The 26,062-nt window shown below is 34.3% G+C and overlaps 5 protein-coding genes across 8 annotated transcripts; 3 read left to right on the top strand and 2 right to left on the bottom strand.

Annotated features, from left to right (window-relative positions):
* The first annotated feature begins 1,697 nt into the window (after window positions 1-1,697).
* Window positions 1,698-9,990, top strand: LOC101214892 (acidic endochitinase-like). 2 transcript variants are annotated; one of them, XM_004145930.3, is made up of 2 exons: window positions 1,698-2,616; window positions 9,765-9,990. In XM_004145930.3, exons 1-2 carry the CDS (start codon window positions 1,749-1,751, stop codon window positions 9,794-9,796), a joined length of 900 nt encoding a protein of 299 aa, XP_004145978.3. In that variant the 5' UTR covers window positions 1,698-1,748; the 3' UTR covers window positions 9,797-9,990. The 2 variants fall into 2 exon arrangements, with proteins under 2 accessions (XP_004145978.3, XP_031740910.1); XM_031885050.1 differs by lacking the exon at window positions 1,698-2,616 and having other exon boundaries at window positions 8,841-9,990.
* Window positions 5,247-6,213, top strand: LOC101214593 (acidic endochitinase). Its single transcript, NM_001308904.1, has one exon. It carries the CDS (start codon window positions 5,247-5,249, stop codon window positions 6,123-6,125), a length of 879 nt encoding a protein of 292 aa, NP_001295833.1. The 3' UTR covers window positions 6,126-6,213.
* Window positions 9,991-11,358: 1,368 nt separating the features above from the next.
* On the bottom strand, window positions 11,359-12,453 carry LOC101219497 (acidic endochitinase-like). The gene has a single exon (XM_004145868.3). The coding sequence runs from the start codon at window positions 12,396-12,398 to the stop codon at window positions 11,511-11,513; it is 888 nt and encodes a 295-aa protein (XP_004145916.1). The 5' UTR covers window positions 12,399-12,453; the 3' UTR covers window positions 11,359-11,510.
* A 1,737-nt stretch (window positions 12,454-14,190) lies between these two features.
* On the bottom strand, window positions 14,191-20,263 carry LOC101219259 (DEAD-box ATP-dependent RNA helicase 10). The gene is made up of 14 exons (XM_011656330.2): window positions 19,986-20,263; window positions 19,519-19,668; window positions 18,819-18,942; window positions 18,635-18,704; window positions 17,945-18,007; window positions 17,432-17,506; window positions 17,225-17,344; window positions 16,962-17,003; window positions 16,803-16,877; window positions 16,139-16,285; window positions 15,600-15,737; window positions 15,218-15,329; window positions 15,032-15,120; window positions 14,191-14,521 (listed from the first exon to the last, which is right to left on the bottom strand). Exons 2-14 carry the CDS (start codon window positions 19,652-19,654, stop codon window positions 14,363-14,365), a joined length of 1,350 nt encoding a protein of 449 aa, XP_011654632.1. The 5' UTR covers window positions 19,655-19,668; window positions 19,986-20,263; the 3' UTR covers window positions 14,191-14,362.
* Window positions 20,264-21,057: 794 nt separating this feature from the next.
* On the top strand, window positions 21,058-25,438 carry LOC101219017 (hydroxyproline O-galactosyltransferase HPGT1). Of its 3 annotated transcripts, none has more exons than XR_004217089.1 (12): window positions 21,058-21,470; window positions 21,562-21,625; window positions 22,503-22,552; window positions 22,642-22,826; window positions 23,047-23,110; window positions 23,206-23,278; window positions 23,421-23,544; window positions 24,154-24,222; window positions 24,340-24,390; window positions 24,599-24,670; window positions 24,759-24,871; window positions 24,991-25,438. XR_004217089.1 is itself a non-coding variant. In XM_004145866.3 (12 exons), the coding sequence occupies exons 1-12, from the start codon at window positions 21,358-21,360 to the stop codon at window positions 25,011-25,013; spliced, it is 1,020 nt and encodes a 339-aa protein (XP_004145914.1). In that variant the 5' UTR covers window positions 21,064-21,357; the 3' UTR covers window positions 25,014-25,438. The 3 variants fall into 3 exon arrangements, 2 of the variants coding, with proteins under 2 accessions (XP_004145914.1, XP_031742308.1); XM_004145866.3 differs by having other exon boundaries at window positions 21,064-21,470; window positions 24,154-24,241; XM_031886448.1 differs by lacking the exons at window positions 21,058-21,470; window positions 21,562-21,625 and adding an exon at window positions 21,632-21,889 and having other exon boundaries at window positions 24,154-24,241.
* The last annotated feature ends 624 nt before the right edge of the window (window positions 25,439-26,062 follow it).

Raw genomic sequence — 26,062 nt, 5'->3', positions numbered from 1 at the left:
TAGAGTTGGTCCTTATAGGTGATTGGGTGATCGAGGTATTCACACATTACACATAAGTAATGAGTGGACAAAAGTTGGTCCTTGAGGTGGTCGTCGATTGTTTAGAGTTGATTGGGCACAAAGGTTTCACCTAAAGTATGGGTTTACCAAAGATGTGACCTAAAACGATGGGTGTTGGTAGCCATCACTCAAACCATTTTAGTAAACTTAAATAATTATATAAATTAGGTTAACATCAAGCAATCAAAAATCGTGCTTTGTATTTTAAGTGAATTTCTTGAAATGATTATCTCTTATCAACGTATTTCATGACAAACTCATTTTTCTTATAAATTATTTCTCTATTAGTTACCTCACACTTTAACGTGTTTAAAATAATTTTTCTCACACAATTAAATACTTAAAATCCTAAGCTAAATACAATTAAATATAATCTTGCAATTTCAAAATAATTAAAATCACTCAAAAAAAAAAGGAGAAACTATTGATAGTCCACATTAATCATAAATTTAACTATATGAAATTGAAAAGTTATTATAAAATATCCTTCAAATTAACTCATGCATAGTAAATTTTTTTTATAATTTTCTTTCAGAAAGTTCGATCAAGTCATAAGATTATCTCTACAAAATAAGTATAAGTTAATGAGTAACCTAAAATGCAGATTTGTTGAAGAAAAAACAAAATTACTGTACTGTGTGTTTGTAAACTTTTCCACATATATATACAGCTATTTGTGACAATGATATAATGTGAACGTGTGGAATAATTTGTTTTTGATAGAAGTTGGAGTTTGAAATGTCTAACTTTTAACCAAACAAATTCCGTTAATTACGGTAACTTAGGACTCACCTTAACTATATAGTCAATAGGTATTTTCTTTTGTTCACACAACCTTTTTAATACACTCTTTTACGTAAGTAATGTAACATAAACTATCGCTGCAAAACAACAGGCTTTGCTCGCCTAAAAGCACGTCGGCATATTCATCTCTGTCAGTAGACAAAAATTCTGTCAGCAGAAACTCGTCGGGAGTTGATCTTCCAACAACAGGACGAGGTCGTCGGCTGTTAGAGAAAATGTTGATGGTTTAAATATATTGTCTGCAGTAGTGATAAGCAGACTAATTGTTATTAGAGGGTTATAGAGGTTGAAATTCTTACAAATTTTCTAATCGTCAAACTAATTGAGAGTTTAAAGAGTTTCTCATAATCTTCAAAGGATGGGTAGGAATTTTTTGAGTACCTAATAAGTTATAAGCAAAGATGGTTGATTGTGCTGGGATTAAATTACAAATTTAGTACAAAAATATTCATATTAAAGTATAGTTCATTTGGTTCTTTCACCTTTAGTTTTGTGTCATAATCTTCAAACTTTTAACAATCCAAGGCACTACTAAACAAAATTTAATCTGTTGAATAACAAAACTACAAATTTTTTAAAAAAATATCGGAGAATAAACTTATAACTATCACAAAACTCTCGTACTTAACACCACATAATCATAATCGTATTCTCCATGAAAATTTCAAATCAACCATTTTTTTCTCTCTTCAATTAGAATGATCGAACAAGCCAATTCATTACATAATTTGTAACATTTTTTTCCAAACCCAAATGACACTCTACAAATACTTTGATTTGATCAACAATAACCCTACGTGATTACCTTTTCCCTTCCCAATAAATTCACTTCATATTTTCCACTGTTTAAACACATAATCTCAAAGGAAAAAGCTCTTTAAGAAATGGCTGCCCACAAAATAATAACTACAACCCTCTCCATCTTCTTCCTCCTCTCCTCTATTTTCCGCTCTTCCAACGCGGCTGGAATCGCCATCTATTGGGGCCAAAACGGCAACGAAGGCTCTCTTGCATCCACCTGCGCCACTGGAAACTACGAGTTCGTCAACATAGCATTTCTCTCATCCTTCGGCAGCGGTCAAACTCCGGTCCTCAACCTTGCCGGTCACTGCAACCCTGACAACAACGGTTGCGCCTTTGTGAGCGACGAAATAAACTCTTGCCAAAGTCAAAATGTCAAGGTTCTCCTCTCTATTGGAGGCGGCGTAGGGAGATATTCACTCTCCTCCGCCAACAATGCGAAACAAGTCGCAGGCTTCCTCTGGAACAACTACCTCGGCGGGCAGTCGGATTCCAGGCCACTCGGCGATGCGGTTTTGGATGGCGTTGATTTTGTTATCGGGTTTGGCTCGGGCCAGTTCTGGGATGTACTAGCTCGGGAGCTAAAGAGTTTTGGACAAGTCATTTTATCTGCCGCGCCACAGTGTCCGTTCCCAGACGCTCAGCTAGACGCCGCGATCAGAACTGGACTGTTCGATTCCGTCTGGGTTCAATTCTACAACAACCCGCCATGCATGTATGCAGATAACGCGGACAACCTCCTGAGTTCATGGAATCAGTGGGCGGCGTATCCGATATCGAAGCTTTACATGGGATTGCCAGCGGCACCGGAGGCAGCGCCGAGCGGGGGATTTATTCCGGCGGATGTTCTTATTTCTCAAGTTCTTCCAACCATTAAAACTTCTTCCAACTATGGAGGAGTGATGTTATGGAGTAAGGCGTTTGACAATGGCTACAGCGATGCCATTAAAGGCAGGATCCTATTGAAAAAGAGTAGCTATTGTTATGGAGTAAGGCGTTTGACAATGGCTACACACCTGCCTCTCTCACTTGAAATAGAGCAGGTATTGGTTTGAAATCAATTATAACCAGAGCCCATCAGTATACTCCGTCCTAATTAATCTCAAGTTGTCAAAATTATTAGAAGCAAATTTCTAATCAAACAACAATATTACTCTATCCTTACACGGAAGAATGCTCAAGGAGTTTACCGGAACTATCTTTTACTCTGAAACCGTCTCCAAACCACTACTACATCAATAAAACCATCTCTAACTCTAGAAAACAAATAGAGACAAACAGAATTGCCCATTCAACTCTACAGTGAACGAATCCAAGACATAGTTTCCAAAAAGTTCAAGAGTTAATTAATTAAAGATTTGGTCAAGTCCAATCAAAATAGAGCTTGAATATATAAAAGAAAATAATCATACCCTTGATATTGTTGTATTCAAGAAGGGAAACGTAGACGGCCATATCAACCTTTGGGTACTTGGCAAAAGAAAAGAAAATATAGTAGACTAGATAATTGAATTTGTAGTTAGACTTGTAAAATAGTAAGGAGCAACTTTGTAGATATATCTTTACAAAGGTGTGGTAGAGGCAACAACCATTTCTTTATCTTCTTATAAATCAACTTGTGGATCGAAGTTTAATATCTTGAACCGTAATAAAATCATAAGTTTAACTATTTGAAGTCTTAAAAAACTTATTATAAAATATCCTTCAATTTATCTAATGCATAGTAGAAGTTATAAGATTCTCTCTAAAAATAAGTATATAAATTAATGAGTACCCTAAAATGCAGGTTTGTTGAAGAAAAAATAAAATTAGTACTGTTTGTAAACTTTTCCACATATATACGCAGCTACAATGTTAACGTGTGGAATAATTTGTTTTGGATAGAATTTGGAGTTTGAAATGTCTAACTATAATCAAACAAATTCCATTAATTATGATGACTTAGACTCACTTTAACTATATGTAGTCAATAGATATTTCTAGATTTCACGGCTAATTTAATTGAATTTTGGACTTTTTTAATGTACTCTTTTACATATGTACGTAATGCATAACTATTGCTACAAAAAATAGGTTTCTCTCGCTGCACAAAACAGTCGATAAATACCTAAAAGCAGTGGATAAAAACTTGTTGGGAGTTCAGTTGGAAGAAACTCGTCGGGACTTGATCTCCGGACAACAAAGCAAGGTCATCAGTTGTTAGAAAAATTGCAAATGGTGTAAATACGTTGTCGACGGTAGTGATATATCGTCCAACCCTTACATTACGTCGTTGGCGGTTGTACTATCTCCAGTGCACCCCTTGACCGGTTGACAATTATCCACAAAACACACCAATGTTATTCTAGCTAGTTAAATCTCCCAACATTACATAAAAAACAAAATGTGTTTGACACAAATGTGAAAATAAAGATTAATTGAACAGTACATATGATCTTAAATCAAATTCAAGAGACGATATGTATAGTCATATAAACTCTATACGTAACATAGCTATACACTTTTTCGGCTAACTTGAACTTAGTTAAACAAGTAAAATAAGTTGATCATGTACCATGCTTACTGTTTAGAAGGTCACAGAGGTTCAAATACTTGCAAAAAATTTTAACGTTGAACTTTTAAAATAAATAAATTTCATTGTTATACCTTAAACTAATTGGAGTTAAAGTGTGATCTCTAGGTTAAATTGCAATTTTAGTACAAAAAAAAAATTATATTCGAGTCCAGCCATCTAGTTCTTCCATTTTAGTTTTGTTTCATAATCCTAAACTTTCAATTTTATATTTAATAAATTATTGTATTAGACTTAACAAATCATAACTCAATTATTGTTTTATCAACTTCAAAATTAACGTTTGGTTTTCCTATCACACATTATCAAAAAGAGAAACGTTCACGTTCAACAACACAATTATAATAATAACATGCATCAATTATTAAAATTTCACAAACCCACAAAAGAAAAAACAACAACAACAAAATTGAAATTAAGTCCAGAGGTCCTTCCATATACCTAAACCTCAATTTTACTTATAAACATTAGTTAACATTTTAAATATGCTAATAATCCAACCATATGACATATTAGAGATTTATGGACTTATTAAGCACATGTTTAACAATAGTTCAAAGGCCGCCCTACTAATAACATATACAAATTTAATTTGTTGAACATAACTACAATTTTTTTAAAAAAAATATTAGAGAATAAACTTATAATTTAACAATATTTTAATCACATAGCTTATAATAAACTTAATTATAATCACAAAAGTCTAGTACTTATATATAATTTGTAGAGATATGTTTACTTTGACCTTGACTCCACGTAATCGTATTTCCATGGAAATTCAAATTAATCAACCACTTTTTTTCTCTCTTCAATTAGAACACGGCAATTGATTAAATAATTTGTAACATTTTTTCCAAATCCAAATGACACTTCCAAAATTATATTATATGATCTTATACTTTGATTTGATCAACAATAACCCTTCGTGATTGCCTTTTCCCTTCCCTATAAATTCACTTCACATTTTCCATTGTTTAGACACACAAACTCAAAGAAAGCTCTTTAAGCAATGGCTGCCCACAAAATAACTACAACCCTTTCCATCTTCTTCCTCCTTTCCTCTATTTTCCGCTCTTCCGACGCGGCTGGAATCGCCATCTATTGGGGTCAAAACGGCAACGAGGGCTCTCTTGCATCCACCTGCGCAACTGGAAACTACGAGTTCGTCAACATAGCATTTCTCTCATCCTTTGGCAGCGGTCAAGCTCCAGTTCTCAACCTTGCTGGTCACTGCAACCCTGACAACAACGGTTGCGCTTTTTTGAGCGACGAAATAAACTCTTGCAAAAGTCAAAATGTCAAGGTCCTCCTCTCTATCGGTGGTGGCGCGGGGAGTTATTCACTCTCCTCCGCCGACGATGCGAAACAAGTCGCAAACTTCATTTGGAACAGCTACCTTGGCGGGCAGTCGGATTCCAGGCCACTTGGCGCTGCGGTTTTGGATGGCGTTGATTTCGATATCGAGTCTGGCTCGGGCCAGTTCTGGGACGTACTAGCTCAGGAGCTAAAGAATTTTGGACAAGTCATTTTATCTGCCGCGCCGCAGTGTCCAATACCAGACGCTCAGCTAGACGCCGCGATCAAAACTGGACTGTTCGATTCCGTTTGGGTTCAATTCTACAACAACCCGCCATGCATGTTTGCAGATAACGCGGACAATCTCCTGAGTTCATGGAATCAGTGGACGGCGTTTCCGACATCGAAGCTTTACATGGGATTGCCAGCGGCACGGGAGGCAGCGCCGAGCGGGGGATTTATTCCGGCGGATGTGCTTATTTCTCAAGTTCTTCCAACCATTAAAGCTTCTTCCAACTATGGAGGAGTGATGTTATGGAGTAAGGCGTTTGACAATGGCTACAGCGATTCCATTAAAGGCAGCATCGGCTGAAGGAAGCTCCTAAGTTTAATTTTAATTAAAGCTATGAATAAACTCCAAAGTATTATAATAATTAAAAAGTGAGACTTCATCTTCTCCATTTAGTCTCATATTAAATTAGTGTGATGCAATAATTAATATCCTTTTTTTCATTACTATACTACCAATGTTTTAGAATTGAAAAGTTGATGTCAATAAAAACATTCCAAGTTTATTTAAATTTTGTGTAAACTGTTTGAAGTTTAAATACAATATAATCTCATTAACGTAAGAATTTGATATTTTAGCCAAATTTTTAAATCGATCCTCTGTCTTCTTTCTAGTTAATTATATATCAATTTTATTTCTTACTTGGGTGAAATTTTTTTCTAATTAAAAACAATAGTACATACAATAAGTTTGATATAATCACTAATTCAATCTTAAGCTTTAATAGATGAAGTTAAATTTGATATTAAATCTAACAATTTATGTTATCGGTTACTGTTGAAAGAGATGAAATTATCAAAATAAATGGAGTTGAAGATTAATTAATCAAATCATTGACGTAGACGTTACTGTGATTGTTTTAAGTTTACAAATATATTGACAGTCAACTATTTTCCTAATTCTAAGATAATCGAACTTGTTTAATTCCTAAAGAATCGAAAGAAAAGAAGTAATAAAAAAACTTGTTTAATTCAATCTTTAAATTGGTTTTATTTTCCAACTAGCTAAATTATTCATCTTATTATCATTTGTATTTGTAGTCATATTAATATTAACATGTGATTTTTTTTTTTAAAAAAAAATGTTTTGTTGTGTATTTATAGAAATTGATGCTTGAATCTTTATGATTTATACATATGTGGATAGATAGTTAAATTATTATCTATCAAAGTTAATATACAGAATATGAAAATATGAGATGTATTTATTTATTGTGCAAATGTAAAATCTCGTATTTAGTTTATTAATTTCTATATTTACTTTTTAGTTAAAGGGTGCAACGAAGGATGTTTTGAGATTTCTCGAATGGTTATCATATACTTAAACTCCATTTCCATGAACGTACAAAGTAAATTTGAGGTAGATTGTCACTATATTCATTATGGTTCTCAAGATAGCACATGCATTGTGCTACATGTCATGTTGTTTACTAAGGAGCAACTTTGTAGATGCAACAATCATATGATTTGTATATATTTCATATTTATTTATGTTCATATGTATTTTCCATGAAAAGTTGGAAGAACCTGAGACTTAAGCACGTTGGCCGGAGTAAAACCACCGCTCGGTGAAGCTGCAGATGCCGCCCGTCGCCCCATGTACAGCTTCTCAACCGGAAACCCCGTCCACCAAGTTCCAAGAATAATTCAGGAGATTGTTGACGTTTCCATTTGCATACATACATGGCGGATTGTTGTAGGATATTGAACCCAAACGAAATCAAACAAACCTGTTTTAATGGCAGAAAATAGATATGCTCTCTTCCTCACGAGGAATTTCATTCAATAACCTATCTGCCTCATCAAGGACCTGCTCGACATGCAAAACAGGGTAGCCAGTGTACAAGCTTATTGTCTCTCTATACCAAAAAAATTTAGCCACGGCAACATTCGATAAGGAGATAATGATAATGTATAGAAATTTAGATGATGTAATTAACAAAAGTACTTTAGGGAGAATCACATGATTGTAGAGGAATAAGGTGATGTGCTAAACATTATTGTATGTCATTTTCAGTACAACTTGGGATAATATATATTTTTTATCAATGTTGAATTGTTTATTATTGATCTTGAGATCCATTGACGATTTGTTATAATGTTTTTATTTGCTCTTTTTGAATTGAGATCGATTGACCCATAAACCCAAAGCATGGATAATTTTTTTTACGTAAAAAAGAAAATCAAGATAATTGTATAAACTAATATAAAAATATTTATCTTATAAATTAATTACTTCAAATTTGGGAGAAACTGAAGATTACATAGAGGATATTTTAATGTATGGATCTAGAATTGAAGATTACATAGAGGATTTTTTTAGTGTATGGATGTAAAATGTGTTGGTGTACTTAAGTTGAATTATGAATAGAAAATTTGGAGAAAGATTATAAAAGATTGCATAAGATCCATTTTCGGAAAAGAGATATTACTTAGCTTGCAATTTCAATCTTGCATTTTTTTTATTAATTTTTTATTTTTTGAGGTTGATATACATCGGAAATGATGTAATTAAGAGCTCTTTTCTTTCTATTATAATATAACAATAACGATGACAGACAATGTTAATTTAAATCCAAGGAATAATATTTACACAAATATCAAATACAATAATGAAAATATCTTTGGCATGCTTTTTTTTGTTTAAGATATTCAAATCTTAATTAATTATAATCATATTTATTTTAATTTGTTCTTAATCATAATTAAATTGGTTGTTGTCATATTGGCCGGATTAAAATAAGTTGGATTTGGCAAAAGAAAAAAAAAATTAGGTTACAAATTTTACAAAATATAATTAAATTTCATATTCTACAATATATATATATATACTTCTAAATAGACTATCATAAGTAGAATCAATTAACCTTTTTTTTTTTTTTCATTTAGAACATTACCATTCATTTAAATAATTTGTAACATTTTTTCCAAATCCAAATGACACTTACAAAATTATATTATATGATCTACTTTGATTTGATCAACAATAACCCTTCGTGATTCATTTCCCTTCCCTATAAATTCACTTCACATTTTCTATTGTTTAGATACACGAACTCAAAGAAAGCTCTTTAAGCAATGGCTGCCCACAAAATAACTACAACCCTTTCCATCTTCTTCCTCCTCTCCTCTATTTTCCACTCATCCGACGCGGCTGGAATCGCCATCTATTGGGGCCAAAACGGCAACGAAGGCTCTCTTGCATCCACCTGCGCTACTGGAAACTACGAGTTCGTCAACATAGCATTTCTCTCATCCTTCGGCGGCGGTCAAACTCCGGTCCTCAACCTTGCCGGTCACTGCAACCCTGACAACAACGGTTGCACCATCTTGAGCAACGAAATAAACTCTTGCCAAAGTCAAAATGTCAAAGTCCTCCTCTCTATTGGCGGTGGCACGGGGAGTTATTCACTCTACTCCGCCGACGATGCGAAAGAAGTCGCAAACTTCATTTGGAACAGCTACCTCGGCGGGCAGTCGGATTCCAGGCCACTGGGCGATGCGGTTTTGGATGGCGTTGATTTCGATATCGAGTTTGGCTTGGACCAGTTCTGGGACGTACTAGCTCAGGAGCTAAAGAGTTTTGGACAAGTCATTTTATCTGCCGCGCCGCAGTGTCCGATCCCAGACGCTCACCTAGACGCCGCGATCAGAACTGGACTGTTCGATTCCGTCTGGGTTCAATTCTACAACAACCCGTCATGCATGTATGCAGATAACACGGACGATCTCCTGAGTTCATGGAATCAGTGGGCGGCTTATCCGATATTGAAGCTTTACATGGGATTGCCAGCGGCACCGGAGGCAGCGCCGAGCGGGGGATTTATTCCGGTGGATGAGCTTATTTCTGAAGTTCTTCCAACCATTAAAGCTTATTCCAACTATGGAGGAGTGATGTTATGGAGTAAGGCGTTTGACAATGGCTACAGCGATGCCATTAAAGACAGCATATATCAGCTGAAGGGAAGCTCCTAAGTTTAGTTTTAATTAAAGCTATGAATAAACTCCAAAGTATTGTAATAATTAAAAAGTGAGACTTCATCTTCTCCATTTAGTCACATATTAAATTTATGTGATGCTACAATTAAAATCCTTTTTTTTTACTACAATACTATCAATGTTTTAGAATTAAAGTTGATATCAATAAAAATATTCCAAGTTTATTTCAATTGTGCAAAATGTTTGAAGTACTTTAAAAACAATATAATCTCATTAACGTGAGAATTTTATATTTTAGCCATTATGTAAGAATAATATTTCTTATTTGGAAGCAATTATGTGAGAATTTTACTTCTTATTTGGTTGGAATTTTTTCTAATAAAAATAATAGTATACAGGTAAGTTGATATAATCACCAATTCAATCCAAATTAAAGCTTAAGTTTAATAGATGAAGTTAAATTTGATATTAAATCTAACAATTCATGTTGAACTCATAAACATATGTGATTATACAGCAAAAAAAATTGCAAGGGTTGAGTACCATTGTCATAGATGTCAATATATATATATATATATATATATATATATATATATATATATATATATATATATATATTCCATCAATATAAAAAATTGAAAATCTTTAAAATAATATACAGAGATGTAATTAAACTAAATAGTAATTAGAAGTTTTAATTTTATCCTAATGTTCTAATTTTGATTATAAAAAAACAACCTTGTGACATAGCTCAATAGTAAATAAAACTGATCTCTCCATAATGTAATTAGTTGTGTTTTTAAGTCAAATAGTGATATTCACATAACACCAAAACACAAGAACTCATATTTTCTGATTTTTTTTTTCTTCTCATCAATGTTAATGTCTATTATTACTCTTTTTTTAAGTATAAAATGTCTATGTTTGATATGATATTCTTGACCCATTATACACCCATAAAAAAATATATTTTTTCTAACAACGGCAAAACTTGGAAGTATGGAGTTGAGGATTAAATTAAATTAGTGTTGATGTTGATGTTACTGTCACTATTTTAATTTTACAAATATTTGACTGACAACTACTTTCCTTCTAAGATAATAAACTTTTGTTTAATTGATCAATCTTCAAATTGGTTTTATTTAATTTCCAACTAGATTATTCATCCTATTCTTTGTATTTGTAGTCATATTACATATGATTTTTATAAAAGATATATTAGAGATATCAATAGACATTGTTGAACCTTTATGATTTATAGATATATATGGATAGATATTTCAAGAGTGCTCATCATATACTTAAGAATCCATTTTTTTTATGAACGTTCAAAGTATTGAGTAGAGATTGTCATTATATTCATTATTGTTCAAGATGGCACCATTGTGCTACATGTCATGTTTTTACTAAGGTTACGTTGCAGATATATCTTTACAAAGGTGTGTGTTAGGGCAACAACCATCTTTGTTATCTTCTTCACGAATTAATTGGGAGGGAGCTGGGTATTAAAAAATATGTTTTCATGTATGATTTGTATATATATTTCCAATTTATTATTTATGTTCATATATATGTATTTTCCATGAAAAGTTATACTCTAATAAAAAGTAATTTTATTGCATCAAAGTGATGATATATAGATATATAAGATGGGCCAACAAATCCCATTTTTGTTTCCATTTCTTATAGTTTACTTATTCATGGATTTATAATAACTAATTACTAAATAAGTTTATTGAAGAGAAGAAGCTCAAAGACTTCCTTTAATGGCGTTGCTGTACCCATTATCAAATGCCTTACTCCACAGCATAATTCCTCCATACTTGGAAGAACTTTTAATCCTTGGAAGAACCTTAGACTTAAGCACGTTGGCCGGAATAAAACCACCGCTGGGTGCAGCTGCAGATGCCGCCGGTAGCCCCATGTACAGCTTCCCAACTGGAAACCCCGTCCACCGGTTCCAAGAATTCAGGAGATTGTTGACGTTTCCATTTGCATACATACAAGACGGATTGTTGTAGAACTGAACCCAAACTAAATCAAACAAACCTGTCTTAATGGCAGAGTCTAAATGCGCGTCAGGGATCGGACACTGGGGTGCAGCAGAAAGAGTGACTCCGCCTTTGTTCTTCAGTTCTCGAGCCAATACGTCCCAAAACTTGCCAGAGCCAGATTCGATATCGAAGTCGACACCGTTCAAAACAGCGTTGCCGAACGGTCGTGAGTTCGACCGGCCACCGAGGTAGTTGTTCCAGATGAAATTAGCAACTTGTTTTGCATCATTGGCGGAGGAGAGTGAATAACTCCCTGCGCCTCCGCCAATGGAGAGGAGGACTTTGATGCCTCGACTTTGACAAGATTTTATTTGGCTACTCAAGAAGGCACAGCCATTATTGTTATTAGGGTTACAATGACCCGCAAGGTTGAGGACCGGAGTTCGGCCGCTACCGAAGGTGGAAAGAAATGCTATGTTGACGATCTTGTAGTTTCCTGTAGCGCAAGTGGAGGCAAGAGATCCCTCGTTGCCGTTTTGGCCCCAATAGATGGCGATACCACCGGCAGCGTCGGAAGATCGGAATATGGAGGCAAGGAGGAAGGAGATGATGGATAGGGTTGTGATGATTTTTTGGGTAGCCATTGTTTCTAGTGAGCTTTTTCTTTTGCTCCTTTGTGATATTGTTGTGTGTTTCAATGAAGAATATGATCTCAATTTATAGGGAAAGGAATGAGAAGGACATCACATGGATTGACCAAATCAATGGGAAGAAAATTAAAAATAGAGATAATACAATAATTTGGCCACTAGCATATTTAATAATTTACACAAAATTTTCAACTTAACAATTTTCATATGATATTGAGAATGTATTTGAAGTTGTGATGTTTGACTATGATGAAAAAGTGATTTTGGAAACATCTCTTCCCAAACCTACATGTCTAAAATTTATAGAATTAAATTAAAGCATGCATCATAGCTCCAAAACTTGACTAATTTAATTGTTAAAATATTTGATTAATACATGTGTAATCACTCCATTAATTCCAATTAGACTAAAGTTAATTTGATTTCTTGTCGTCTCATACTTTACTATTGGTTCATCTTTTCTCTTCAATTTCACTCTTATAATAATCATGTCGAAGTTGTCAATGTGGAAAAAAGGATGGAAATGTTGACAAAAATTTAATACGTATACTATGCTATGTTGTAATAGGAATTATTATGATTTGAAGTGGGGGTACCAAACAAGTGAAAAGTCATATAGTCAAATATGAAGACTTGAACGTGTAGTATATGTTGGAACTATGATTCATTATGTTACCAAACTAAAAATATTAAATAATGAGCATTGCGAGTTATTCACTCTTCTAAAATTTGGCTTCTATAGAAGATTGAGAGAGCAACTTGGAGATAATGTAAAAAATTAAAATCAAAGTGATTGAAATCAAACTTTGCTTCAATGAAATAGACTAAGACTTTGAAAAATAAATGCAGAGGAAGGAAGTCAAGTTGAAGAAGAAGATTTACATGTGAAGTTGTTTGTGGAAGAGAAAAAGGGAAATTGCCAAATTTTGCAACAAATGAATTGCAAACAAATGTCCAAATTATTCAAAAGAGTATTTCTTGAGTGTCCATATCAAATAAGGTTATGATATTTTATTTTAAAGGATAAAAATGCATTAAATATGGTCATATGCAAATTAAAATTGACTTGGAAAATTCTTTTGGTACAAATAGCTGTAGTATTTAAATTATCATTTAATAAAGAAGAGAGTATATTTTAATGAAGTCATTTGGTTTGAATTTTCTAAGAAGGGGGTTTAACTTCTTAAGATTGAATGGTTCAAAACTTAGAACACATTAATGTGTATAAATAAAAGAAACTTTTATAACTTTAAATAAAAACTTTAATTTTCACTTCTTTCAGATTTTCTTTTTCGGTTTCTCCCCCAACACAATTTGCCATAAATTTTTGGAAAAAAAAATTTAGAAAACAGAATCATCCATCCATGACTTTTGTATACCCATTCCACACAAATCATCTTGGTTAGTTTACTTTCAAGTCAATATATAAGTTCGTCCACCACCTAACATCATTTCAAGGAGTAGTGGATGATTATCATTTAGAGACTTGATGTTTCTAACAAGTAATGAACTTCTCATGGTGATCATGGAAGTGATTATCAAAGTTTAGCTATCGAGGGGTGGTTATTAAAGCATGTTGACGAGGTTGGACGCTGGAGCTGACTGCTCGAATTCAACTTAATTGTTAGATATTAAAATTTGAAACTATATTGTTCAAATTTTGAAAATACAGAACTCCAAATCTTATTACCCAAAAAGCAGAGGTGCGATCAAAGTTTTTCCAGCAGTGGACAAGTTCTAAAGATCCTACACGTTTTTTCTCTTTTTCTGCAAAGACAGATAGATGTTGACACATTCACACCACCACAAGTAACTTAAAATACATGGTCAAAATTGCACATTCATTAATGAATTGTATTCAAGTTAGAACATCCCCTGAAACTATATAAAAATTTGAAGCAAACAGAATCAAAACTCTGCCAATTTATAGATATAAATAATTTTGACTCATTTTCTTTTCATCTTCTTTTCATCTTCTTTGATGTTTTACCATTCTTGGACATTTTCCCACCCTTTCCAGTCTTGAGGCGCAGATACTTCTCAACATCATTATTCTCGTTGTCATCGTCGTCATCTCCACCTCGCCTCCTCTTTCTACCACCAGTTTCTTTAATTTTCTGCACATCAACCAAGTTGGGGAGAGATGAGAGGGGAAAAAAAGCAATGATGAAGAGAACTGTGTAATCCATATCCATCTAGCACATAGTTTGAAAATAATCTAGTTATGTTTGGGCACGACACTTTCCAATTCATTTCTAAAAAGCGTTCCTGTTTGATTGCAATTCTTTTAAGTTCTTCGATACAAAATTAACAAGTCAGAAACTTATTAGAAACAACTGCTAGGAAGTGTCAATTTGAAAGGAATAAAGTGTGGGGGCGCCTATGGGTTAGTGTTAGTTGTGTTGGGTTGTTTAGGGTGCTTACATTTGTACATTTCTATATTAGGAAGAATCAGAGAGTTCTCTTTTTTTTTCCTTTTGACAAAAGTCATTAGTGAGTTGCTGGGAACTTCCACTGATTATCAATAATAGGAAAAGAGAGGTTTCTATGAACACATTTTAACTTCAAGTACCTATCAGACACAATAGAGTTTAACCTAGAAGAAAATTGTAATCGTAATATAATACCATGAGAGATATTCTCTTTGCCTCTGCCACACGCTCTAACAGCATCAAAACTTCCTCTTCTTGGGCGGAAAACTGTGGCAGTTTTTTCCCTAACATATTAATAGAAGTCAGTTCTATAAAAACAAAAAACCATTTCTCATAAGTCATCTTCTGCAATAAATAAATAATAATCCATCCATTGGTTACCTATGAGCTTCTCTATTTGTATATACCACTCTAACTCATACTGATTAACCAACGAAATAGCAACCCCAGAACGACCTGCACGAGCAGTTCTTCCAACTCTATGTATGTAATCCTGCAAACAAACTCATATCATAAGAGATCGAGACCTAATCTTTTTAAGACCAGTACATGCTTAATATTTTCTTGTACCATAAGAGGATTGAAGTATTTTAAACTTTGATATAGAAAAAACAACTCATAAATAAGAAAATATCAAGCATGTAGACGTTGAATTGGAATACAAGGAAAAAAAGAAGATACACCAATGCATAAACTAACGCAAACAGCAGAAGGTAGAGAGGCCACGATGCATGTCAGATAAATAGAATTGCAGAAGGAGAACCTTGGAATTTGAAGGAATATCATAATTTATGACCATATCCACAGATGGAATATCAAGTCCTCTGCTAGCCACATCAGTGCAAATAAGAATATTGCACTCTCCAGCCTTGAACTTATTTAAGGCTCCCAGTCGCTTCGCCTATCAAAGACATGGACCATGCACAAAGTTTAATCGAATAACTCCACTAAATGATGAAGCTCTTAAACAGTGCTTAGAGTCGTTAATATGCAACTATGTTCACATTTTCCAACTTTATGTTTTTTCATTAGTTTGTTATTTTTATTCTTTTGCCTCTGCTTTTCAGTCATGAGACTATTGTACCATGGTGTCCATATATACAGCAGCACCTTTGCTCTGATTGACACAATAATAGAATTCTCACCAATTCCTTTTTATTCTGTCTCTTTTCTCGTAGGGTTTATACCCGTTTACCAAGAGGTTTCCCAACTTCCAATTTTTTTAAAACCCAATGAAGTTGATTAATGATAAATACAACCACACTTCCAATTGTAAATAGCTGAGTTATCTCACAACAATACCTGGGTCATCTGACCACTTATGGGTATGGCTCTCAATCCAAGATTTCGAAGAATCAATGACAGGAGGCGAGTGGCATCACAAGTGCGAGTGAAGACCATTGAGGTTGAACCAGACATCTCAGTCAAGATATAGACAAGATAACACTCCTGCACAAAATGACATGCAACGGAGTTAGTTCAACAGTAAAATAAATGTGTTTCTGTCCCCAAGTTGAAACGCCAATCCCTGCTACCTTCCCCAATCACTAAAAACGTTGCATATAACAACCCCAAGTGTTTGTAGAAGACTTTCATTGAAGAAAAATGAATGAATAGAAAAGCATACAAAAACCAACCCACAAAAAAACCCCACAACGGAAAGGGGTTCCAACTAGGAGTGTGTTTCTGATGGTAACTTAGTTTGTAGTGTGTATTACTTTGTTATTCTTTCATTTTTCATCTGTATCAATGAAAGTTTGGTTCTTTATTTATTAAAAAAAGCAACAAAAAAAAAAAAAAAAAAATCACGCTTGTGGGAATGCCTGAAGCCTCATTCTCACCCAATTATCTACGTTGCTTCAAACTAATCAAATGTTCACTCTAACCATCAGAGCATACAAGAAAAAAGATATCACAGGGAAAGGAGGAAAATCAGATGTAAACCAAGGAAAAAAAGTATGGAAACCTTATACTTCGCAGGGATAAAACAATATTGCTGCTTCAATGTGTCGACAGTGGAATATTTGGTGGCTGCCTCAATCTGAAAGAATTCAGAACAGAAAATTTAATATTTAAATATATACAGGAAATGAAAAAAAAATATCTTAGATAGTCACAATCATACCTTAACAGGGTTCCTTAAGCATGCTCTTTGAAGTTTCCGAACCTGTAGGATTATCTCAACTTGGTCAGCAATTTAAACCATTACAAAACCTCAAAAATATATCTACCAGCGTTCAGAAAATATTTATTCAGATAAGATAGAGACACCCCACGTCTATGGATCCAGAATAAACAATTTAATACTAATATTAGATATTTGTAAAGGATGTGAATTGAGAGAAGCACAAGAGAAAAATAAAGATTAAAATAGATATGTTCACATACCTTTTTGGTCATAGTAGCAGAAAATAGATATGTTCTCCTCTCACGAGGAATTTCATTCAAAATTTCATCTATTGACTTTTCGAAGTCTTCATTCAATAACCTATCTGCCTCATCAAGGACCTGCTCAACATGCAAAACAGGTTAATCAGTACAAGCTTATTGTTTCTCTATACCAGAAAAAAATACATAATTGTTTACAAAACTCACGAGATATTTCAATGTGCGCAGGGAAAACCCCTTTGTATTGGTTAGATGGTCCACAAGGCGTCCAGGTGTCCCAACCTAAAACAAAATAAATGAAATCTTAAATAAACAACTAGATAAATTATAGCCACGACAACATTCGATAAGGGGATAATGTATAGAAAGATGATGTAAACAAAAGTACTTTAGTGAGAATCACATGATGGTAGAGGGTTTATGATGAGTGGTAGTTTTATGTTCAACTACTCGCCACAGAAGTCACCAAATTCAAATAGCGGCTGAAATAACTTCATTTAATTTGGACATCTATTTTAATTAACAGTTTGCCTATTTGCTTGTAGATTTTTCATATAAATATTGATATAATGTTGCGTGAGGATTGGGGAGGCTAATATATATATTTTTTCTTTCGGGGTAAATCACTTTCTCATATATTCCACAAAAAACAAAAGGATAATTTCCATAAATTTTCACTCAGATCATTGCATTCAAGTTCAGAAAATATCAGAGACTTACAACAACATGTGGCCGTTTCGCCAGGTTAATGGCTTGCTGCACCATGTCTACCCCTCCGACGAGCTACAGAAGATTAAAATAAAGTACTCATCACCAAGAGGGCTCCATATTTGCTAATTATTGAAGCACAGAAAACGTAAGAGGGAAATAATAACAAAAAAAGAGAAAAATATGACACCTCAAAGCCATAAGATTGTTTTTTGAAATTTTTTTTTTTTTTTTTTGGGGGGGAGGGGGGCAAAGGAGAAAATACGATAGGAGCCACACTCCATCTTAGAGCTCAATCAGTTCATATAACCTGATCTCTATGACATCCAATCTCTCTTTCTGCCTTCTCCTCACAATTATAAGCCACAAATGCAACCTAGACACCTGGAATCAAGCGTCCTATAATAAATACACTCCCATACACTAATTCGTTCTTTAACAAACCACCTTCCCTTAGATAGCATAATAATTATCCCCAAGGGCTGAGGTTGTAAGCTATAGCTAAGTAGTTCTGATTCTTGCTCACGAACTGGATGATCATGTGCACACTTAATACATATATAACGTTTAAAACATTTAAGGCATGTGACTGCTTAAGACATGATACATATATAAGGCTTTTTTTGTTAACATATAATATAATAACATCATGATCTGTAACCGACTATGATTTTCAGAATACTTTGTTAGGTGAAAGCCTACCACTGCACACTTAATACCGATGCCAGACCCTAAAGCTTCAAACTGCTCAGCTATCTGAATTGCAAGCTCCCTGAAGAATATCAAAAGCAACAAGTTTATAAAATCTTTTAAAAACGTCAGCGATCTCCTTTTAAGGATAAAAAATGTCTGTGTACATAAAATCTACAACAATTCAGTATTCAACCTTGTGGGAGAGAGAACACAGGCAAAAAATGCTTGGGGAGCTTCCAATAGGGCTTGCAAAATGGGCAGAGCAAAAGCTCCAGTTTTCCCAGAACCAGTTTGTGCAAGTCCAATTAAATCCTTTCCTGCACAACGGTCATAAGGTTGAACACTATTGATACCACAAATATAAGTTGCAAAGAATGAGCAGTAAAAACAAATCATGAGAAAGGGGAAGAAGAACCACCACGGATAAAACTATGAGAACAACTTTCAAATTTAGCATACTAGCGCTTCATATTTAACCATTGATTTGATCAATTTACCTAGTTCGCAAGTAATGGTTAAAAAAGCCGTTGTTTCGACTGGAGAAATCCAAGAAGTTTAATATGCTACCTACTTAATTAACAAATGCAACTACAACAAAAATACTAGCCAATCCTTAAAAAGTGAGAACTGAGACACAACATTTAGATGATTGAATTGTCCCCTGATCTAAAAACCATAAAGTGGAGTGAGAATGGCAGCAGTTCGTCAAAATATTCTATCCTGCAAATATAACCAAAGCTATCCAACATAACCAACACTAATATTTATATTGAAAAAGGTGAAACTTTCATGCAACTCCAAGACTAAATGCAGTTCCAAAAAAATTTAACGATGGCATTGGTTGAATTATAAGAAGAATGAACTAAAGCAAATGCAAAAGATAAAGAAAGAACCTTCTAGGGCATGAGGAATAGCCTCCGCCTGAATCTTTGATGGATTTTTCCAGCCTAAACTGTCACATGCCTCAACCAATTGCTCACAGATTCCTAAGCTCTGAAACGTCTTCACCTCTTCGTTGTCTTGCTCCATTGCCACCGTTCAATCTGTAAAATAACACAAAACAAAAACTTGGCTCATAGACCTTGATTTGAGACCCGGAGTAACAGAAGTGAAGTTATAAACACAAGGTAAAGAATCAGTATTGTGAAACTCGGTACGGAAGAAAAAAAAAGCAAGTAATTTCAAGAATAAAGGCAATTTCCATTACAATAGAAGTGTACATTAATTAGACCATCACTATGCAATATCTTTTTCTGCTAAAGAATCAAAAGTAGCTGTCAAAAAACCCAACTCAAATATGCCCAATACAGAACACAATTTACAGCAACGATATATAGTGATTCAACAACAACAAAGGTACCTCAAAGCTTGAACAGTTCGAGCTTCAAACAAACACACCCCGTTAAATCACCTCACGAGCTAAACCACTTGTGATTAAACAAAAACCCACCGTAAAACACAGCTACAACCACCGTCTGATACTACCGAAAAAACCAAAACACACACACACACACGGCGTTTCCAGTCCTTGTACAGAGAAACAAACAACCCTGTCTTTCAGCCTTCTTCACCGAGACCTCCAAAAACAGTCACCGTCGGCAGCAAATTTCCCTCTCTATCGGTTCGCGGGCTTTATGAAAGAGGAGAGCCCTAAATCATGAAGGTGAATGCTTAAATTACAATTATACCCATTTATTCAAATTACTTTAATACCCTCACTTAAACCAATAACCTTTTTCTTCATTTTATTTTAACTATTTAATTTGAAAAAAAAATTACCATTAACTATGAATATTTTGTAGCGCGCCATAAGACAGGTCCAAAGGACTATCCATTAGGGCCACTACGCGGTGCAATAAGATAGGGATATTGCAGAGTTGTCTTTCTTCTTTCTCTTAGCATTCTTTGCCGTGTAGAAGGACGTAGGAGGTTTTTATGATTTAGAAGACTATTACAAACATTACTATCGTAGGAGCAAAGATAAGATCCAAGGCGAAGGACTCTTCAAGAAGATTTCTACATAGAATATCTTCTTATAAGTTTTGCGGGATCAGAGCGAGATTGTCTATAGAAAGAAGTACGATATAAGCGGCCCAGTCTCCCACTGAAAGACTATCAATATTTTAATTCATTTACATAAAAATATTCTTTATTTTAGTAATAAATTAATCGATACAAAAATATTGTATAATAATAAAATACTTGAATTTTTGTTATAACTTATAAATATTTTAATTTATTTCGTTATTTTTAAAAGTATTTATATATTAAACGTAATTGATAGGTTGATTATTCTCTTAATTAAGTTTAATTGTTACTGAGTTAATATTAATTTTGTTTTGTTTTTGTATATTTTGAAGTGGTTAATTTGGAAGTGTTTTTGTTTTTCCGTTTAAACCATAAAGGGTGTATTTTGTTGTCACATACCAAATTTGATGATTAATTTTTTGAATATATAATTTCAATCTGTTCATCTCCATCGCTGAAAATGGACTGAATTTTTTCTTCCACCAACCGCCAAATCCATCTTCTCGGATTTCTCATTCAGTCTCAGTCTCGTTCACTTCTCGGATTTCCGTTCCCAAATCCATTTGTTTCCAGTTTCTGCCGATCAATTTCAGCCCCGACTTGGATTTGGTGATCTACAAGATCTGTTAAATGCATCAGGTTTGATCGCTTGTTTTGGTTTTTTTTAAGGTTGAAGACGAAGAAGCCCATTAGTTGCTGAAAAGATGCGAAGTAAGGGATCGAATGCTCGCCTTTCGGGCATGCCTATTCGATCCCGAATTCCCACCCTTTTGCTCTCCATGTTCGCCACCTTCGCTTCAATTTACGTCGCTGGCCGGTTTGTTCTCTTTGATTCTCTCGTTTCCACTGTTTCTTCTTAACTGGGTGTTTGGTTCTGGGTCGTTTTTTGAATTCTGGATGAGTTGTAGGTTATGGCAGGATGCGGAGAACAGGGTTTACTTGATTAAGGAGCTGGATAGGCTAACTGGTCTGGTGGGTAATTCTGTTCGGCCATTAATGCTGCTTAATTATCTGTGGAATTTAGCGACTATTGAGCATCTGCATTTCTTATTGTACTTGTACTGAGCTTAAGCTGAACTTCAGCTACTACTTTCTGACCAGCGGTTCAAGTATTACATTGATTGAAAGTTCTTTTTTCTTTTTTAATAATAATAATTAATTGGTATAAATATCCTTAACGGCATCGTAGACTTTAATATGCGTAGGGAAGAAGCGGTGGTTGATTGTTCCATGGAGGTACTTGAAATATAATACATTACGTGTTTTTTTACTTCAAGGTTTTCCCTCTCTTGAAGGAACATTAAGGCATGGAGAAATTCAGTATGGGTTTGTTGATTATTATATTTTATATAACTGGCATCTTGTTACAGCTTTTTTGGTAATTGTTAAACAAGTACAGACTGCTGTTGTTTTTTTAAAATTCAAGGACAAGACAACCTATGGAATAGATATTGTTCAAGTAACTAAGTTCATAGAGGCTGTTCTTTTCTTTTTTTTTCCTATCTTTTGTTTGTTTTTTTCTTTAGAAAGGTATGAGTGGATACCTGGATCCTAATACTGAAGTATTTAAATCAACCAAAATTTGGTTATTTATATTTAATTATCACTGTGAGATGGGATAGGATGATTTAAATTGCATATATGCATGTTATTTGCAATTACCAAAGAGTTTATGGCTTAACCAAAAATTGGAGTTGTGGTTATCAGTTCTTGGCTTTGAATTTTTTATTTTTACACCCCATCTTTTAGCTGCAGGTACCGTTGCATTGCAATTTGTGTTGATTTCCGATCCACTTAATTACTTTGGTCCTCTCTGGATTATTTGAATTGATCCATTGTACCTGTGCAGGGACAATCTGCCATTTCAGTGGACGATACATTAAAAATCATAGCCTGCAGGTGTTAGTTACTTTTATTTGGTTGGATTGACAATATCTAATTTTTAGTTTACACCTCCAATCTCTTGTAATATCTTTACATCTTTATAGGGAACAACAGAAGAAGTTGTTGGCGCTTGAGATGGACTTGGCTGCTGCTAGGCAAGAAGGTTTCACGGTGAAGCATTCAAGAGAGACTAATGAAACAAAGGTCCCCTTGGTTGTAATTGGAGTCGTCACCAGATTTGGCCGCAAAAACAACAGGGATGCAATTCGTAAAGCATGGATGGGAACCGGTAATGCATTATTCTTCCCTGTGGTTAAAGTTCTCCTCATACCCAGTTTTAGGTTGAGGTTTTGTATGCCTCATCGTTGTACTTTCGCATGGTTGGAAACAAACGTCTTCCCTCCTTTATGATTGCTACATTTAGTGACATAGTTTGTGTTTCTGTATATTACGATCCTTTTTTAACGTTGTTTTTATTTAATGTTTAGACCGAAAACCTTTATTTGCAGGTGTTTCTTTGAGAAAAATGGAGAGCCAGAAGGGAATAATTGCTAGATTTGTCATTGGAAGAAGGTTTTGTTTATATTCATTTACCAACTTTAAGTTCAATATTCTGATTTTCGTTTAAACATCTTTCTTAACATCTAGCTTTATGTACTTTCTTGCAGTCCAAACCGTGGGGACAGTTTAGACAGGGCCATTGACGATGAAAATGGACAATATAATGATTTCATTATACATGTATGTTTTCTTGATTGTTATGGACGATTTGCTTCAGCACTGAAATCATTCATTTCTAGGGGTAGCAATTTTGGAGAATGATAGACCATCCTTGTTACTTAAGTAAAGTTTAGTTAATTGACTATAGCCTACATCTTTACAGAATGATCATGTGGAGGCACCTGAGGAGCTTTCAAAGAAGGCCAAGCTTTTTTTTGCTTATGCTATTGATAAATGGAATGCTGAATTTTATGCCAAAGTCAACGACGATGTTTACATAAATATTGGTTAGTACAACTAGTGACTGAATAGTTATCCCTCAACACATTTTGCTTTGCATGTAAAATTCCTCCGTGAGAAGGTAAGAAACAAATCGAATATGTCAATGAAACTTCATGCCTCATGCTAAAACGATCATTTTCTTGATATGCCAGTGCCATAAATGTCTCTTTGTATCTAAAGTGAGATAGTTAATGGAATTCAACTTTAGTTAAGACTGCTGCACCATAATGGACGGTGTTCTGCATCATCTGTTTGAATCAGGGAGGATTCTTGAGAAAACTTTCTTTTGCTTTTCTTTGGAACATTGGGTTAGAAATGAAAGATTGAAGTTTAGTCCCCATGTCCGTACCTTGTTTTGGGTCTTTGTAGGACTCTTCTAATTTTTCTTTTCTTAGGGTTCTTTCATTGGGGTTTGGCCTTTTTTCCTAGATAAATATTCCTTTGTGCTTTTTCTTGTGAAGCACGACTATGACTATACCTTCAACGTTATTTTTCACATTGAAGTGAAGCTATTTCTTAACTTCTTTCCGGTTTCTGCTACTGCTTATGGCACTTGTGAATGAAAAATTATACATTTGCTAATCATTTCTGTAAATTACTTTTGTTCTATACAGATGCCCTAGGGAGCACACTTGCTTCTTACTTGGACAAACCTCGTGTCTATGTTGGGTGCATGAAATCTGGTGAAGTATTCTCAGAACCGTGAGTATGGTGTATATCAGCACATACATTTAACATAAGTATTGGACATTTGACTATGAAATTAAATCTCTCATCGTCCTCCATTTGGACCTTTTCAGGAGCCATAAATGGTACGAACCAGATTGGTGGAAATTTGGTGATAAAAAAACGTGAGTTATATTGCATTTGTTTATGCCTTATTGCAAACAATAGTGTTACTAATTCATCCTGCTAATTTTTTTCCATCCCGCGACATGCTAAGACTGATTTGTTCTTCCACTTTTGCGATGGTCAAGATCTCATTCCACTCAATATTATCAAGTTTATCAATGTTTTAACCTTGTAATAAAAGTTACCATCTTTCGCATACACAAACAGATACTTCCGTCATGCTTCTGGCGAAATGTACGTCATATCTAAAGCCCTGGCCAAGTTTATTTCAATAAACAGGCAAGTATTTGTACTGGTCATCTATTGTCTTGTCTGCATTTTACATGGCTGAACATGAATGCTTACAATGAATTTATCATATCTGCAGATCTCTTCTCCGTTCTTACGCTCATGACGATGTCTCGACTGGTTCCTGGTTTATTGGGCTTGATGTCACATACATTGATGAGGGGAAGTTTTGCTGCTCTTCTTGGTCTGCAGGTTTGTCTTCCCGTTTCTAAATAGAACAGACTAGAATCAGAAGTCTCATACCCAAAATTTCAACTTTAACTAAAATATCAAGCTTGCAAGAGATTGAATCTTCTTTCGCCTTTTTTTAGGAGCCATTTGCGCTGGTGTCTGATTGGTTTGCTTGAAGATCCTTGATGGGAAAAGGGGAAATACCAGCTTGAAGAGAACACATAACTAATTTATATCTTTTTGGTGTCCTTGTGTGTGGCTAGACGGAAGGCAAGAAAGCTTGGCACTGCTTTTGGTTTCTTACGTGACGCTGAGTTCTGGAGAGACTGGCTTGAGGTTCAACAGTTTGTAAGATGTGCAACACAGAAAGATTAACAATTGAAGGGGAAACTTAACTTCATTCTTTGGACTTCACTTCATCTTACTGACGTTCTTATATGTGATTTTGTTGTTCATTTAGCTCCGGATGTATGTTAATTCTTTCAGGCGAGTTGGACCTTTGAGAAATGTAGATTTAAAGTCACAGTTTTATGAAGCACCTATTATCAAAGATTTCTTATAAAAAGAAACTCTCCCTACTTTTCTTCATTTGCTCTTGTTAACAAAGTATCAAAATTTTCAAAACATCATGGATCTTGAAGTTCTTAAAATTGAATCATGATGAAGTGAAGTCCAAAATTGAAGAGTAACTAGAAGTCGACATGATAATGAATAAATTTTTAGATTACTAAAGTCGTTTATTTGAATAATAACCAATTAGGTTTTTTAAAAATGTGTTTGTTTTCTTATGAAACCTTTGACCATGTTTTTAACCAAACACTTGAATATATTCAAATCAAGAGACTAGAGATTTTTATAGTTGAAATGTAAACATAATTCAAGAAGAGATTTGCATTTATTTTGGACATCAATCAAGTAGAAAACTATCTACAGTATTGACATATTTTGGACACCTCTAAGAAACCAATCACATCATAATTTTCATTCTCTTCATCCTCTTGAGGTTGGTAAGACAAGTCTTGGCTTCTTTGGATATGTAGATAACAATCAAATTCCTTTCTTTACTTGGACGGAAAATAGAAGACTAGCCACTTCTATTCTGTTCGAGACTTCGAGTTTGTTTCCTTCCAAGCTTATATTAAATTTTCTTGATTGCTCATCAACCAAGCCATCTAACAAACAAAAAGCATATATGTGTATATATATATATAT

This window comes from Cucumis sativus, chromosome 5 (assembly GCF_000004075.3).
Source record: "Cucumis sativus cultivar 9930 chromosome 5, Cucumber_9930_V3, whole genome shotgun sequence".
In the NCBI taxonomy this organism is placed as follows: Eukaryota; Viridiplantae; Streptophyta; class Magnoliopsida; order Cucurbitales; family Cucurbitaceae; genus Cucumis; species Cucumis sativus.
This window is presented reverse-complemented; position numbering and strand designations above follow the sequence as displayed.